Genomic DNA, 18,227 nt, shown 5'->3' with positions numbered 1-18,227 from the left:
AAGTAGCCGTTGAAACTAATATATAGTTAACGCATTATGGGTCCTTTATTTCTCATTACAACAAGAATTCATCGAAAGTCAAATCATTAAATAGATTACGAAAACGTTTTAGTATAATAAATAAAAATATCAGAATTCCATCTACTTTATTCACTCAAAATATTTGCATACAATAGTTAATACTGATTTTCTAAAAAACAAATAATATTGATGAAGAATTTATTATATTCTGTTAAAATTTTTCCTAGAATCAATTTAAACTGTTCAAATTTTTCTTATTTTAAACAGTATTTGTAGTTTTTAAATTACTTATTGTAGAGATTATCTAATGATAAAAATACACAATTTGCGTGTCTCGCATTCTTAAATACTCTTTAAATGTAATAAAAAATACGTACATATATCAGAACTGTAACCATAATGTGGTAACACTGGCATTATTAACGTCTAAATTAAAAAATGATTTTTATAATATTAATTATTTAAATGTAAATGCAGTTACTGCTGTAACGAAATTAATTTATTTTCACAATAAAATTTAGATACATACATTGCTTATATTTTTAAAGAACATTCTTAAAGAAATCAAGTTTTCTTGAAAACATAAATTTAAATCCTGTAATAAATATTATCTAGTTGTCTTACTTCAATTCCTAGTACCAATTTTTATGGAATGTTCACATGAAAATATAAAATATCAATACTTCCATTACATGTGCATACATACTCGCCGAATATATATATCTTATTCCTCTAAATTTCGAATGAAACTCAATCCTTTTTACCTGAAATACAAAAATACGATTCAATTCTTATAAAGAAAAATAACGTTCATTTCATCAAAACAAATAAATTCCAGACTAATAATTTTGTTTAAATACCTACTAATACTTGGAGCGTATAAAAAACTCGATTGGCGTCTATTTGAATTCAATGAAACATTTGAAAGGATATTTTATTTATTTTTATTTGCACTATTGCAAAATATTTCAAATTTTTTAAGTTTAGGAATGAAATATTTTCTTTAGCGCTTTGAAAATATAAACTAAACAAAATATTTAATTTATTTCTTGATTATTCAAAACAAAATTTATTTGTATTTGTACTATTTCAAAAATTTGATATAAATAAAATATATTATTTGAATATTAGCGAATCAGGCTTGGAAATAAAGGAGACGTATTTTACTCAGCTTCGTATAACGTTTCTTCGATCGAAATGTCCCTAAAATCTTTTGAATATCGAGACCACGTCAAGCTCGATATACGGGTATTCACCGCAATATGCTTTGTATGTCAGTTTTGACGCATGATACTTTTCTTTCTGAACAGCTGTTTGGGTCGGATGAGTTTAAATATTTACATAATAAATTAATACTTATACTAACCTATAATATTAATAATTATAATTCAATATTAGCTCACAATTATAACAATATTTAAATGGAAAAAACGATGGTGGAAAATTGAAAAACAGACAAACTTTTACAATTTTGAAAAGTTTAACCATCTAAAAAAATATTTCTGAAGCTTTATTTCGACATTTGAAAAAATAATGAAATTACAAAATATTATCGAGAGCGTGTTAAATTGCTTAAGTACATCGTCCAGCAAGTATGAACGCGTTTACCTCGAAACTGTATTTTCCAAACTAATTGTCAAGATTTTGAGAAATCTAATGAACATATTGACTTAAAATTCCCAGATATACTGCTTATCGTTAGAACGTGATTTTTTCTCGTGTTTTCATTTTATGTTAACAAACTAAAAGTATTTTATGTCGAAAATGGAATGTTGAGTTTTAAATGGCAGCCACTCTGTTATAAATTATTATTTTACAAAAAGCCACAATCAAACGAAAGCGACAGTAGAAATTATTAGGTTACAAAGCAATGTTCTCATAATCTAATAAATAGAGATTTTACCATAAACTTGGAAGTTTTCAATAACAAAATAACTTTTATAACCTCTAATTATAAGAAAATATTAATTAGCTATTTCTTATTCATTTAACAATGTACAATAGTAGCATCGATCTTCAAAAAACTAATTGAGAAAACGTTAATTGCGTTATTTTTTCCGTTGTTATAAAAAATAAACATATTTTCATTTAGTCAACCTAAATTTGCTCATAAATTAATTTTTCATTGAAAAAATTTTTATTAAACATTTTTAAATTTCGAAGCAGAGCGTGAGAGTGGAACCTGCCGGTACAGGGAAAGGGTTAATGGCGGATGAAGAGCCCCCACCCTGACCTCATATGCAGAGGTAGTCAAGGTGTCAACAGGCGAGGCTGAACAGAGTTTACGCGATAATTCTCGTCTGTTCGTATTAGCACATTTATTTTGCTGCTTATCGCATCGCACTAGAATATTTGAATCTTGGTATTAGCAATACATGCTTTGAAGATAACTGGCGTTCGGAGAATGTGACTATTCAAAGCATAGCACGGTGCAGATTTTTCTGACGTGTATGTGTGTATACGTACATAATGTTTTGATTCAATCGTAGCTGAGATTCTTTCGCATTTATTTCTTTAAAGAATGCTCTTTGAGTTTGTTTCGTTAAAAAAAAAAGCAAAAGTGTAGCCAGCTTTTAATTCCCTTTTTGTTGAACGCCATAGGTTTCGTAGTACAACACACGTGAGCCGACATTTATTATATTATGGTCTTTTTTTCAATAAGTCTACAAAATTGTAGATAGAAACGGTATGCTCAGTATTATTGTATAGTGTGACTCTGACATCACGCACTTGAACATTGTTATAGTTTAATGTTTCCATGGTACCGAATTAATAAATATTTTTGTAAACAATGACGATATATAAATTTTATTACACACTACAATAACAATTACATCCATTGTGATTTAGTTTTCGATCTGCATATATGGTATTCATAAACAAAAGTATTCTATTGTTCTGATTTATATTAGCTTTGCTGTTTACATGATAGATTAAAAGCTTTATTAGAATTCTTGTATATGTTGTTTTCATTATCAGTTTAAATGAATTATGCAATCAGAAAATTAAGTTTACTGTCTTTCAATTCATTTGTAAATCTTCAATAAAATACTATAATATTTTTATTCTCCTTATATTATGACTTCTTTGAAATTTAATAAGCAAATTCTTTTCTGAACAATAAAAAATTATTCAATAATTGAATTAATATAAAGCATGTAATTTTAGATATGACTCTTTATATGAATTCCTTACAATATAATTGCTCAAAAAACAATCCAATGAACATGGATAATGAGCTTTATTTTATCAAGCAATATTGAGGCGAATATATTGTAATGGGGTGGGTCTCATCCACCACAGTATGGATTACTATATGGAGTTGCCTATTGCGGGGCTTCGAATTAGCTCCGCAAACATCTCCAAAACAAATTCCATGTGATAAAACAAGGAAAGTTTTTACCGATTCTTGGGGAATTATTAGTGATGGACCATTAGGCTCAAATTATACTCAAGATTCTCATTGTGAATGGCTTATAAAAGGTAAAAATCATCTCAAACATCTATAACCATAGTGTTTGCAACTATTTCTTTTGTTTATAGTTATTGAATATGTTTTTAATGTTTTGCAGCAAACAACAGCCGCCAATTTATTACTTTAAGTTTCCGTACAATGGGAACTGAATGTAGCTATGATTATGTTTTTGTTTATGATGGAGATTCTTTCCGATCTCCACTTTTAGGTAGTTTCAGTGGAAAGACAGAACCACAGCAAGTGACATCATCATCTGGTTATGTAAGTGAATATGAAATCCTTCAGTAATAAATTACAGGATAATTTATTACAAAAAAGATAAGAGTCCAGTTATAGTCTTATGAATAATTTATACTGTGTTATTACTATGAAAAAAAAAATAATAAATTTCTTTTTCTTTTTTTCAGATGTTAATATTATTGTACAGTGATACAAACTATGTTTTGGATGGTTTTCATGCAGAATTTTCAGTCACAAATTGTCCAAATAATTGTACAAATCATGGAAAATGTATTAATAATACTTGTGTTTGTGAAAATGATTGGGGCGGAAGAGATTGCTCTAGAGCTCTTTGTCCAAACAACTGCAGTAATGGTGGAGAGTGTGGTTCAAAACGATGTCAGTGTCGTAATGGATACTCAGGACAGTCTTGCTCATTACGTAAAATACGTCCAGAAGGGAACAAGTGTGTTACTAAATATACTATTTCATTAAATCATTAAATATAGTTATTACTGATTATTCTCTAAATGCTATGTATGATAAATAGGTGGTACTGGCTTTCTCATTCAGAAGGTGGATTAAGGCCACGAGCAGCACATACAGCAGTGTATATAAAAGAAACTGATTCTCTTTATGTTTTTGGTGGTTATGATCTCAATTATATACTCAGTGATTTGGAAGTATATCAGTTTAATACAAGTCAATGGGAAGATGCTTATGGTAATGTATTAGGTAAGCACTAACATTATTTATTATAATTGTAGGAATTACAGCATGTTATATTATCTCTTATACATGTCATATCATTTTAAAACAGAAGGCACCTCATCCGCAGAATATTTAGATCCTATGCTCATCGCTACTGAATTAGATCGAATAGGTGCAGGTGCAAAAGAATTGTACGGTGTTCGCACATCATCCCTCATTTGGAGAGTACTCTACAGTATTAAAGACAATAATACCTTTAGTTTACGTAATCATGGAAATTTAGAAAATGGGCAACATGGTTGGTCAGAATTTAGAAATACTGCAGAACATAAGGAACATGAACGAAAGGTTCAAGAAGCCAAGAAAGGTGAAACAAGTAAAAGTACAATTAGGATAGAAAGAAACGATGAACTTAGAAGAAAACACTCTAGACATCCAAAGCCTCGATATGCACAAACCACAAGGTAAAGATGGACATCCACTCCTGTTTTTGAAAATAATGAACATGTTAATATTAATACTCATAATACTAAATTTATATTTAGTATTACTTCTTTGCTTACTTTTTATTATGTTAGACATCGCAGAAATCTTGAAAACTTAGATCTCTATCGAGAACTTCATGCTTCAAATGTAAAGAGTGGCATATTGAATTGGGAGGAACAAAGTGTTGAAGATCCTATTGGAGAGAACATCTTCATCGAAGAGCCTAAATTAGCAACCGATGAATCATTTAAAGATGAAGTTACAAAATCACCAATCGATGAATTACCTAAGCCAAGTCCACGTTATGGTCATGCTGCTTGTAGATACAATGGTTAGTTGCACACCTAATTGCTAAGAATGAAAAATAATACAATAATATAACTTATAATTTATTACTTACAGGTGGTTTTGTTATATATGGTGGAAAAGTACAAGATGGTTCTTTGTCAAACGAACTATGGCATTACAATGTTAATACACGTATTTGGACGTTACGGGCTAAAAATTCCCCATTCTATCCACCTCAATTAACAAGACATACTCTTACTTTAGCAAATGATTATATTTATCTTTTCGGTGGTAGTACAGTAGATGGTGAATTTTCGTCAAGTCTTTATAACATTAAATTGAATTTATGTAAGTTTATATGTTTGTATATACTGAATTATATTTAATATATTTTAGCTACTATGTTATAATATAAGATAGAAAATATTTTATATTAAACTTTTCATTTAAGCTGATCCTACCGCAAGTACAGAGAGATGGAAAGAAGTACATCCTCGAGGGGGTAAAGAACTAGACGTACGCGTAGTTGCACATTCAACTGTGTACCATCGTGCTACTAATTCTCTATTAGTTTATGGAGGAGTAGTGGCTAGCGTAGCACGCTTTAGTAAATTATCTGACAGAATGTTTGTATTTCAACTTGACAGAAAAGTTTGGTCTGAAATTCATTATCCAAGAGCACACTTAAGAGACACTTATGTTCCAAGAGAACGGGCATTTCATACTTGCAATATTATAGGTAATTAGATGACTATTTCATATGTATTATTACAAAAAAGCATGTGCTGCATTTTAACCACATTACTATTAAAATAGAATACCAACAAACTTGCAAACTTATATTAATTTTGCAGGAAATTATTTGGTCGTATTTGGTGGATATTCTCATAGACACAATAAAGAGGAAATTTGTTATGATAATCAGATGTATCTTTATCATCTAGGCTGCCATGCCTGGGTAAGTCACGATGTATTAGGTTTAAATGACAAAGGTAAGATAAAACTTCACCTTTTAAAATAAGAATCATGTAAAATTTCAGTTTTTTTTATTTTAAGACGTTTATTGTAATGTTATTTTTAGATTCTCGTTATCCGAAACAACAAGGAGTATTTGCACATGCAGCAGATGTACGTAATGGAAACACTTTACTATTAGTTGGTGGTTATCACGGAAATGTAAATGCTGATTTACTTGCGTACACATTACCACCGATGCTCGCACCAGGAGATGAAGATTACATAGAACCTGAACAAATTTGTTCAAGACACAAAAGCCTAATGGAATGTGCCGCTAATCCAGAATGTGGTTGGTGCTCAGCAGACGAGGTATTCTTCTAACATACGAAGCTTAGCTAGTTTTCTTTGTAGTATAATCATTTATACTTTTTTATGCAATTGAGTTTAATTTTTAATACTTTTAATTTATTTCAGATATGTTACGGTAGAACTATTGGTAGTAATTGTACAACTAATCTGCAAACAACTCGCTGTCCAGGCGTTTGTCCTGCACTTGGAGATTGTCATTCTTGTTTAATACATGGTCAACCTGGCGGAGGTTGGGGTACAACTGCTCGTGGAAAGAAATCTGTTTCTAACAAATTAAATCTTGGAACTTGCACTTGGTGTGTTCAGAATGCACGTTGTCATCACAAAGATGATAATTATGGAGTTTGTGGTCTCAGAGATGATACACCATTGCAAATACCAGGATGGTGGGGTTCGAAAGGCACAGAAATTATAAAAGTAGAGGAATGTCGAGAAATGGATAAAAGACCCGGATTAACATTTTTAAAATATAAACCTCCGGTAAATTTTAGTCAACCGGACTCGGTAGCGATAGTTAATGCTACTACAGTCGATTTTAATGTTCCATCAATGCAAGGGGCAAAAACAGAATCTGCTCTTGGTGGTGAAATGATTGCTAGATTAATAGGATTCCTTAGACCACCGCAATATTTTTGGGACAGTACGGTAGAACACTTAAAAATTTGCGTTAGTTATAATAGTGCAACTCTACATGTATCACGAAGCGATGATCCTCAAGAATTGGTAATTCGCCTTTTCATTTTTTAATTAATTTAATAATTTAAATCAGTACCACGAAAACAATATCCATTAATCTGTAATAAAAAATTTTAATTTATATATTGTATATCCGGAATTAAAAGATACACTTATTTATTATTGATATTAGTTACATAATTTTTTTCATAAAACTTTTTTAGGAATTAGTTGCAAATTTAACTGCTGAGACATCACAGTGCATTCCAACAAAATGGCCAGATGGACATCAAATGATGTTATTACCAGGTCGATATCTACTAGATTTCGAATCAAAAAGGATGGTTACTACAAGCTACGCATATGCCAGTAAAATGGAAATTACTCATAATAAGAAAACTGAGAATCCAAAAGTTTTTACTTTTGAATATCTCGAACCATATCAAAATGGATCTTGCCATCAATATAAAAATTGTCTCCACTGCTTAACCGATTCTTCGTGTGGCTGGTGTGATATTACTAATAAATGTCTTTCACGTTCAAGCAATGAAACAGAAAGTTGCGCAGCCGACATGGAATGGGACGAAGATGGCAATCCGATTCGCGAATGGCATTATTTAACTATTACTCCTTCAGCCTGTGCTAATTGCTCTAATTACATCTCCTGCGAATCTTGTGTTGGTAGCAACCTATGCGAGTGGTGGACAGAGGAAGCTCGTTGTGCAAGAATAGGTAGACTACCTAATGCTGTTGTCAGCCTTGATCAATGTCCAATTCCATGTAGACAACGTTCAAATTGCACACAGTGCTTGGACGAACGTGGAAGATGTGTATGGTGTGAAGCTACACAAGAATGCTTTTCTTTTTCTGTGTATACATCTGAATATCAGTTTGGTTTATGTCGGGAATGGATGGATCAAGCTGGTCTTATGGGAGTAACGTCGAGATCTGGATCATCTTTAACAGGCAATGATCAATGCAAAAGCTGCAGCCGACATACAAACTGCTCTAGTTGTTTACATTCATTAAGCTGTGGTTGGTGTTATAATCTGGAAAATCCTATTTTGGGAGCATGTGTACAAGGAGATTTCAATCAACCACATGTTAATTGTAGCTTAGTCATTAATGAATATCAAAATAGTACCTTAGAGGCTGATGAATCAAATTGGGCATATGCTCAATGTCCAGATGTCGATGAATGTGATTTGGGTCTGCATGATTGCCATCCCAATGCGTTGTGTACGAATACTCATGGTAGTTTTAGTTGCCAGTGTAAAAGAGGTTTTAATGGCGATGGTAAAGAAAATTGCACAAAAACTTGCTACGAAAAATGCATTAATGGTTATTGTAGTGAAGCACCTGATTACAAATGCGAATGTTACCTTGGCTGGACGGGGCCGGATTGTAGAACGAATTGCGGTTGCTACAATCATTCTACTTGTGTACAAGGACCGGGTATTTGTGATGAATGTCAGGATTGGACTACTGGCAGGTATTGTGAAGAATGTAAAGCAGGTAGTTATGGTAATGCTACAACACCACTTGGATGCAAAAAGTGCAACTGTAATGAACACGGAGATAAAGACCTAAACATCTGCGACCGACAAACTGGTGTATGTTTCTGCCGCGATAATACGCAAGGAGATATGTGTCAGCGTTGTAAGAAAGGTTATTATGGCGATCCGAGAGATGGTGGAATGTGTTATTATGGTTGTATGTCACGTGGTATGCTTGGAGGTGAAGGAGCTGGCAAACAAGGTCTTGGTAGCAGACACTCTCAGCTATCATTATGGGAAAGTCATTTTGGAGAATCACCAACAAGAGAGTGTCTCTGGATAGTCAGTCCAAAAACAGATCTTTTATGGGATACCATGCTTTCAGGAACACAAAGTGTAATTCAATTTACTATACATGACGATATTAATGTTAGCTGTCAAGAAAATAGTGTTTATGTGTATGATGGACTACCTGAATTTGTTTCATCATCTACTAGTCACCAAAGTCAACTATTAGGTGTTTACTGTACAGAAAGCACAGATTATCCTGTAACGGTAGAAGCTAAGTCTGGATTTCTTACTGTTCACTATAAACAACTGGACGAAGTAGAGGGATTTAATGCAAGCTACATAATAATGACGTGTAATAGTTGTCCTGGAAATCGCGAATGTCGAAGTGGAAATTGTTTATGCAAAACCGGGTTCGTAGGTATCAATTGCGATATTGAATTATGTCCTAACAACTGTACTTCATCTAAAAAGCAAGGAATTTGTGACAAAGGCTATGGACGATGTGTTTGTACAGCCGGATACGGAGGACATGATTGTTCAATTATTATTAAAGAACATCAATTGATTTTTACTGAATTATTTAACTCTGAATATTTGGCGGATCACTTAGATCATTTGCGAAAAACTCTACCGCGATTCGGTCATACATTGGTTGCCGACAGAAGGGGTAGTCTGTGGATGTTTGGAGGATATTCTCTTAGCCATGGTCCTCTGAATGATATTAGACTTTTTGATACTAAAAACAATACATGGATGCCCATTACTGTGGAATCTACTTCAGAAGCTTCTATGCCTCAAGGTAGATATTTTCATGCAACTGAAATAGTCCACAGTAGGCAACAAATATATGTGTATGGTGGTTTATCAATGAAAGAAGAGGATATTCAAGGATTATCAAATAATACATTGAGTGATTTTTGGAAATTTAGTCTACAGAATCAAAGATGGATGCAAATCATGCAAGATGAGTTGAAAAGAGAACCACCACCTTTGGCTGGACACACATTGACTTTACGCAGAAATGGAGAATCAGAGAGTCTAATATTGATTGGAGGATTTAGCCCTAAGTATGGATATCTTGATATAGTATGGGAATTCAATCTAGAAACAGAAACTTGGAATACGATATACACAATTGGAAATGGACCATTGGGAGTTTATGGCCATTCAACTGTGTACCATAGCAAATCAGATAGTTTTTATATTTTTGGTGGATACACTTATGCAATAAATCGGACCTTTATTTCAAATAAATTATATGCATTGAATTATAAAACTCGAACTTGGTCTGTGCTTCCACCATTTGATGATGATCTTACTGATGGAAATAGTTTGGTAAGTAAATATTTATTTTTGTATTATCATTTCAAAGGAATGAAGAATGATTGTAATAGAAATATTTGATTACAGCCCCAGGCTAGATTTCTTCACTCTGCAGTTACTACTGATGAATACATGGTCATATTCGGTGGTCGTCAGAATCCTCATAATACTTCTGATTCATTAATTGCCTACAAATATTCATGTAATTTATGGATTCGTTTAATAACAAAAGATATGGAAGTTATTGGAAGTCCTCCACCACCAGCATATGCTCATGCAATGACTCATGCTGATCCAGAATCTAATGCTGTATATGTTGTTGGTGGATTTGATGGTGGAATTAAAAGTCATGTTACTCTCATAAATATACCTGAAGACTTGTGTAATCTTTGGACAGATAAAATAACTTGCAGAAAATACTTTGGATGTTCCTTTTGTTCTGTTACTACAATTAGTGGGAATAATGCTTCCTTCTGTTTCTCTAATGAAGTATCTGTTAATAAAGATGATAGGTAAGTCTATACATATAATTATATATTATTGATATATATATATTTAAGAATATTTAATTAATTTTTGTTTTAGATGCGATATTAATGTTACTCAAGCTCAACGCTCAAATGGAATTTTATGCAATTTAGAATGGATGGCAAGAAGAAAATGTAAAAATTTTAGAACTTGTACGGAATGTTTAGCAAAATGGCCATATTATATAAATGAAGAACCTATATGTAAATGGTGTACAAATTGTCCAAATGGAAAGTGTATACCATCTGAGAAAGATTGTGATGAATTAAACAAGTGTAGTATCAGACAAATATCAGTAACAGATGTAAATCAATGCGGTGAACGACAATGTCCAGCAAGTGACTGTGAGAAATGTAACAGTCTTGAAGGTTGTGTATGGACAAGACAAGTCTTGAAGACTTGTAAGTATTAAAAACTGATTAAATTGCACCATCCTTTATTAATAACTCTTAACACATTTTGCAAATGTTGTTAGCTGAATTGGGAGTTGCAGTAACAGGTGAACCTGTATATGATTGGAATTGTGTACCAGATGATATCTTTGAGAGATCAAGTATTAAAATGGGAAGTACGCAATGCGAGAAACGATGTGCTGATCATAAAGATTGTAGAAGTTGTTTAAAAGGCACAGGAGCTGAAGGTGGATGGCGGGAATGTAGATGGTCAACACAACTTAATGAAGTAAGTACATTACAATAAGAAAGATAATTGGAACATTATACTACAAAAGTCTGTCTATTAATAAATTCTAGTGTATCTCTCCATCATATCAACCTCTTTATTGTGCTGGTGGTGTATGTGGCTTAGTACTGCGCAGTTCTGATATGGTTCATTGCCCTGAACCATGTTCAGTGTTCAAGCAATGCAGCACGTGTTTAAAGCATTCACACTGTGGATGGTGTTCTTTAAATTCAATTAATATAACTGGCCAAGGAATATGCACAGAGGGCTCGCTCGAAGCACCTGCGGATCATCCAGCTGGTGGAACATGTAAAATGCTTTATTATCAACAATTTCCTCAGACGGAACCACGTAAGTAATATAAAGCATATTAACAAAATTATTTAAGTATCTCTTTGTATCAGTTTCAATTTTGTATCTTATATTGTGTTTAGTTACCAATGTTTATTTTCCAACAATTACAGCACCTACAAGTACATTACCCTCAGATTTGATATCACCTTTTAAAACTACATTATTTTTTAATGTAGTACCAGAATTTTCTTGGCATTACGTGCGATGTCCTCCAGAAAATGAATGTACTAATGGGCATCATACATGTTCTCCAAAAAGTGAAAAATGTTTCGACTCAGAAGAAGGCTTTGAATGCATGTGCGGCGATGGATATAAAACTGAAACGTAATTCCGTTTTTATTCGTAATACTAACTAGAAGTAAATAATATATTAATAGATTTATATTTTTAGGCCCTCATCATTTAATGAATTTGGAAGGTAGGATATATTGTACAAGTACAATAAAACTTTAAATTATTACTTATACATAATAATTACAATTTTCTTGTTATGTACACAATATATTTTATCTTCAGAAAAATTTGTGTACCAATGTGTACTCAAGGTTGTGTCAGAGGAACATGTGTAGAACCAAATGTTTGCCGCTGTGACTTCAGTTATGTAGGTGCTAATTGCTCGATTCAGTGCCAGTGTAACGGTCATAGTAATTGTGCGAGCCCAGATAAATTGGACGTCTGCTTAGAGTGCCATAATAATACAATGGGACCACAATGTGACAAGTGTTTACCTTTATTTGTTGGAAATCCAGCTGACAATGGACAGTGTGTACCATGCCTTGAATATTGTAATGGGCATACTCGAATTTGCATCAATGAAAGCATGACTGTACCGGTAATTTATTTATTTCATATGTGGCGGCACATCCCACACTCGCTACTAAAGAAAAATTCGACTATCGACCGTCGACTATTTCCCGCAAGTTCCTGTATCATCTCCGATCAGTAGATATACGATCCTTGACCGACTACCTAATATCCCGGTGTATAAGGCAAAGCCTGTTAAGTTGCCTTACTGACGAGTCCACTGGCAGGCTCAGGATAAAACGCTCTTCCTTCCTTTTTCCATCTTGCTCGCTCCCTTTTTCTTCATCACACCTAGAAGCCGCTACAGGTATATTAAAAGTATAACTACAAATTCAATAAGTCATGAAAATCATTTTTGTTTATAGGATCCAAATTCTATTAACAAAATGTCTATAGAATTATTAAAGAGACAGTTAGTTGAAGGTCCTGTAGCTAAAGCAAAATGCGTGAATTGTGGCAATAACACAAAAGGTGACAAATGTGGCGAATGCATGACTGGTTATTTTAGAGGAACGGAAGATCTTCGCGATGTGTGTCGACCGTTAGTATTTTTATCAGAATTACTTTGTTTAAATATTTCACTAGATATATTATTTTAAAGAAATATTTTTTCAGTTGTGAGTGTCATGGACATGGATTCACTTGCGATCCTGTAACGGGAGAAAAGTGTAATTGCGGTAATAATACGGAAAGTGAGCCATGTACTAGCGGACCTATGAAGGGTACAAATACTGGTGGTACTCCATGCTGGATGGTACAATGCAGTAAATGTAAGGAGAATTATGCTGGCATACCAACCAATGGTCATCAATGTTACAAAACTGTAACAGTGGACAACAAAATGTGCTTTGATTCTAAATTAATAGGTGAGTACTTTGATAACTGATTAAAACTATACATTCTCTTATATTCTTTATCATTATATTCGTTAAAAGTTTTTTACGACATAAATTTCTATTACTTGTGCACCATGCACATTAACAAAGTATTAATTTTTTCAAATTGCAACATTCTATTCTGTCTGGAGGATCTTATGGTTTGTACTCCTCCAATAATGGATTACATGTTTCTTATAAATTATTGCATGTTATTTATAATAACAAACCATTTTTATCAATTACAGATGAGTGCAAAATGAAACCAAAACCTTTAAATCCCGGTCAGACGGTATTCTACATGGTGCAACCTCGTTTCATGAATGTTGATATCAGAGTCATGGTAGATGTAACTCAAGGAGCTTTAGACTTATTTCTCAGCCCTCGTGACGATTCTTTTGTCGTTACTTTAAATTCAACGACAGGCTACCAAGACGTATGTTTTAATAAATATTTTTTCTATTGCAAAACATTCGATTTTAAATTTTATATTAATCTCAAATTATTTTTAGGTTGAATTGGACAATAGATTTGTATGGCGCAAAGATCCACATAGTATATGGTTAGACGAACACACTCGTAGTAAGATGAGAATCGTCGAATTCCATCCAGATAATACATTTTCATTTGCATCTAACGGTACTACTACTGAACCAAATTGGAATACTGGCCCTCAGTATATAGTAATGGAACGCTACGCAGAAAGTTTAGCTACTTTTTTAACAATCGAGAAGAGGAACACATTCTTATTCGTCAGGAACCTTACGAACAGATTGGTATTAACTTTGCCACAGGATAAGCATGAACTCCATCAAACGAAATTTCATATCGCGTTAAGGGCAATCGATCCAGAAATAAGTGGTCGAGCTGCTTACGGAATGATTTTCTTTCGACAGGATCAACTGCATATTGATCTTTTCGTCTTCTTCTCCGTGTTCTTTTCCTGTTTCTTTTTATTCCTAGCTGCTTGTGTAGTCGCTTGGAAAACAAAACAAGCAGCTGATGATCGAAGAACACGAAGAAGACTTGTTGTTGAAATGTTACATATGGCTAAGAGACCTTTTGCATCGGCTACCATCATTTATGATCGAAATGGGAATGACTGTAGTCCGAGTTCGCCACAGCGAAAAAATAGACGCAATAAATTAGTCAGTTTTCACAATGACGTCAGACCGGTAGCAGTTGAACCAACTGATGATGGTGTTGCTGCTGTAGCCACTGTTTTTATTAGACTACCAGGTGGTCGTCAGGCTCCTGTTAAATTAGCTCTTGGTAGCTCATTAATACTATTAACCAGAGTCTATCCGGTAAATAGTAGAGTGTTCCTAAGACGTAGAAACAGTCACGCGTTGAACTGAGCTTTTCTCGATACGAATTTTTTTCCGCTATTCTTAAGTCTGCTGAAACTCTCGAAATACGTAGGCGGTCATTTTTATTCTTTACCCTTGCGAATCATTTTCGTTGATCTCAGCTGTCGTTTTAATTATCCGTCTGTTCGTGTTACAGTAATCCTTGGTTTAAAGACTGTTTGAATTTTGTTTTACAACGAAATTTAATATTTTTATATTTTTAATTATTATATCATTATGACAGTATTAACAATGGGTTGGTGAAGTTTTTTTAAGAAAAATGAGTCCAAATATGAGCATATTCAAATTATTTTTAATTATCTGTAAAATGGAACACTTCTGAATTCTGCAAGCAGGCATGCCTTCGAATAAGGTCATGTTTGGACTCATTTTTATTGGGAAAACCTCGCAAATCTATTGATAATGCTTTCATAAAAATGTAATGAAAAATGCACAAAATTTTATATTGAAGTTTTGTTCATTTACTTGTTATTGTTATATCGCATTTATTCTCCTTTTGGGCAGCTTGTTTGAATTTGTCCAGTTTTTTCGAACAAATTCTTGCCCCTATTTTGAATTGATGGTAGTTGGTGGATTCGATTTTTCGCCTTGAAACCGAGGATTATTGTATTTGGTGCATGATCATTACACGAATTGTAAGATAATATTTTCTCAAACAGCGGGTACATTTCTTGAATTCGTGTAAATTGAGGCTGCATATGTCGAATTTTTTAATGAGATTTATTATTTGTTCTGCCATCATCGACATTGTTCAATATTCGCCAGTAATATGAATTTTTAGTATAACCTTGTATTATAGTTGCAAAGAAACAATTATAAGGGTATTTAAGCTAGGTGATAATATATTGTCATACCATTCCATGACGAGACTGTATGTTTGTATATAAGAATCTGTAATTATGTATTAATTCGTAATTTACACATTTTTGTAGAAGCATTTTATGTGAACCGGACATGGTTTTGTGTCTTGGAACGTTTTGTGGCTACTTTCAAGGGAAAGTAGAGAATTTTACTGAGTCGTTTTACGAAACATTGTGTAATTGTTCTCACACAAATTGCAAGGTGTATTTACTTGCTATCACAAAGTCAACTACCTATTGAGAAATACAAATGGAGAAAAAGCAGCTGCAAGTATTATTCTCACTATCAGGTTCTTCTTTCATATTTCAATGAAGATTTTAGATAAAATCAAAATTTTTAACGAAAAAGAAACTTTCAATTACATTGAATAAATGAAACAGGTGATTTTATCATTGTCATCAATGTAAATATCGAAATATCAGCTATGGAACAGATTATAAAGCTTGATGTGATAGTATTCCAGCACAAACATCGTCAGGATTACTTTTAAAGTGACGAAAACGTAATAGCAATCTGTCAACTGGTACTACTTCCTAGCAGTTGGCAAACAGGGTGATTTTCGAACACGATGCGTATACGTAAATATGTTATGAACGTGTGCTGTTAGAGGTATCGTAAGTGCTGAAATAAAATCGAATTGTATTCGCATAATTTAAACGAACAGTATTAGTATCGTTGATTAGAAAGAAGCTCGATGATGCGTGAGTTGGAAAGGTTCCTATGCCAAAAACTGATGAGGAATAACGATCGTCGTAGCATAATAATATATTATTTATGGCAAGAAACAATAGAAACGTAAAGGACTTTAATTAGAGAATGTTGTAAATACGACGGGTGCACATTTACAAATGTTTATCGACATCGTATATATCCTGATTGTAAAATACTATATATTACTATCATAGATATTGGCTCGAATCTGAAATGGAGAGAAAAACGTGTCTTTTATCAAAGATGATAAACCAAGGTTACATATTAATCAAAATATAAATAGGGTGTTGATGTAATGATATTAACGTGTACTATTAAGAAGAATGTAAGCAAAGTAATTGAGAAAATGAGTAACATAGTAACATAAATGTAAATAATCAAGGAAGGTTTTTGCTAAACTGTTATGCGGTACCAAACAGGTTTAATATATTCTGTACAGAATGTTTTATGGGATAATTGTTACACGGTTTGACTATCTTTCACTGTATTTGCATACAACATAATATAACATTTAGTCAAGTATGTTTTCTTGAACACAAACTACTTGTTGAAAATATTGGTAGTAATATGTTAAATACTACTTAAACAAAATTTCTCTACCATCAATTTTAACAAATTCTTCAAGTACAGTGTGAAATGCTCATACCGTTTTTGCAAGCATTCTACGTGTCATCTATAGTATTGAAAGAATGCACTGTTTTTCCTCGACCAGAAATAATGATACATTGAACAATTGTTGAATGTACATATGACAATGTAACACATCTTGTCCGTTGAATCTCAAGTTTATTCTTTTCTCATGAGTCTCGTCATTAATGCATCTCGACAACAGGTAATTTGATTATTTCTGAAACGTCGAAATCGTCTCTCTCTAACATATTTTAATTTTCTCATTTTCATCGCGGTTCACGGTTGTATTCGTTTACCTTCATGCGACCAACTATCCTAACTACTCACCCGAGATGTTTGCGCAACAGTCTGTAAACACATATTTAAGGGTGCAAACTAATGTGTATGTACATTTATATAGATTACGTAATAGAGATATATATTATATATATACATATTATGTATACACGATGAATGTGTAATTTCTCGATTGTACAGATCTGAGCGTTATTTCCAAAATGTTCTATTTTATATATAATTATTACATTGCATTCAATGTAAGCGATATCTTCCAATGCCGGCATTGCATCGCGTTGAGAAATGTTTGTAACACGTCGAGACACTGTCGTTTATAAAGTGTAAAGAAAAGGTTGTGAGGTCCGTTGGTGCCGGCATCCTTACCAAGGTTTGCCAGTATCATGGATTTATTTGTATCGTGGGGAGGAATATGAGGTTGTGCTAATGAAGATTAATGAATTGTATTGAGGAAGCTTTAATAAACGTGTGTAAAATTGGGTTTCAATTAACGAATTTTCATTGATTCTACTATAGGTACAATGCTGATGTTAAAATGTATAAATGAATTATTTAAAATTTTTATATTCATATAATATGCATAGGTATAAAAAATAGTATATATTCACAGGATAATTCTTATAGAAATGATTCTATTTCGTTCTTTCTGTACGCGTTAAAAAAGGGTATAGTATGAGTTTCCTTTAATACAAATTTAAGTGATTTTGAAATGTTCTTGACGCTACAAAATAATTTGCCATCAAGCTTTATACGTAATCACACAGTGTAATTTACAAGAGTTATAAAAAACACTTTATGTAAGTAATAT

The 18,227-nt window shown here is 32.8% G+C and overlaps 1 protein-coding gene across 1 annotated transcript; it reads left to right on the top strand.

The window, feature by feature from the left end:
* Positions 1-897: 897 nt before the first annotated feature.
* Megf8 (multiple EGF like domains 8) lies at positions 898-17,906 on the top strand. Its single transcript, XM_076305512.1, has 24 exons — positions 898-2,469; positions 3,190-3,504; positions 3,594-3,757; positions 3,904-4,181; positions 4,266-4,450; positions 4,536-4,890; positions 5,005-5,243; positions 5,315-5,548; positions 5,652-5,939; positions 6,055-6,192; positions 6,282-6,526; positions 6,632-7,249; positions 7,426-10,323; positions 10,399-10,823; positions 10,897-11,240; positions 11,315-11,520; positions 11,592-11,871; positions 11,985-12,198; positions 12,266-12,292; positions 12,391-12,706; positions 13,044-13,219; positions 13,294-13,544; positions 13,802-13,989; positions 14,066-17,906. Exons 2-24 carry the CDS (start codon positions 3,300-3,302, stop codon positions 14,909-14,911), a joined length of 9,120 nt encoding a protein of 3,039 aa, XP_076161627.1. The 5' UTR covers positions 898-2,469; positions 3,190-3,299; the 3' UTR covers positions 14,912-17,906.
* The last annotated feature ends 321 nt before the right edge of the window (positions 17,907-18,227 follow it).

Source organism: Ptiloglossa arizonensis, chromosome 2 (genome assembly GCF_051014685.1).
Source record: "Ptiloglossa arizonensis isolate GNS036 chromosome 2, iyPtiAriz1_principal, whole genome shotgun sequence".
Lineage (NCBI taxonomy): Eukaryota > Metazoa > Arthropoda > Insecta > Hymenoptera > Colletidae > Ptiloglossa > Ptiloglossa arizonensis.
Note: the sequence above shows the minus strand (reverse complement) of the source record. Positions and strands in the feature narration are given on the sequence as shown.

Bases quoted from the DNA above. Each gene is read 5' to 3' on its own strand.
- Megf8 (XM_076305512.1), top strand. From the start codon at position 3,300: ATGGGGTGGGTCTCATCCACCACAGTATGGATTACTATATGGAGTTGC. The intron at 12,199-12,265 runs GTAATTCCGTTT...TTATATTTTTAG, and splicing joins GATGGATATAAAACTGAAAC to GCCCTCATCATTTAATGAAT. The intron at 13,220-13,293 runs GTTAGTATTTTT...ATATTTTTTCAG, and splicing joins CTTCGCGATGTGTGTCGACC to TTGTGAGTGTCATGGACATG.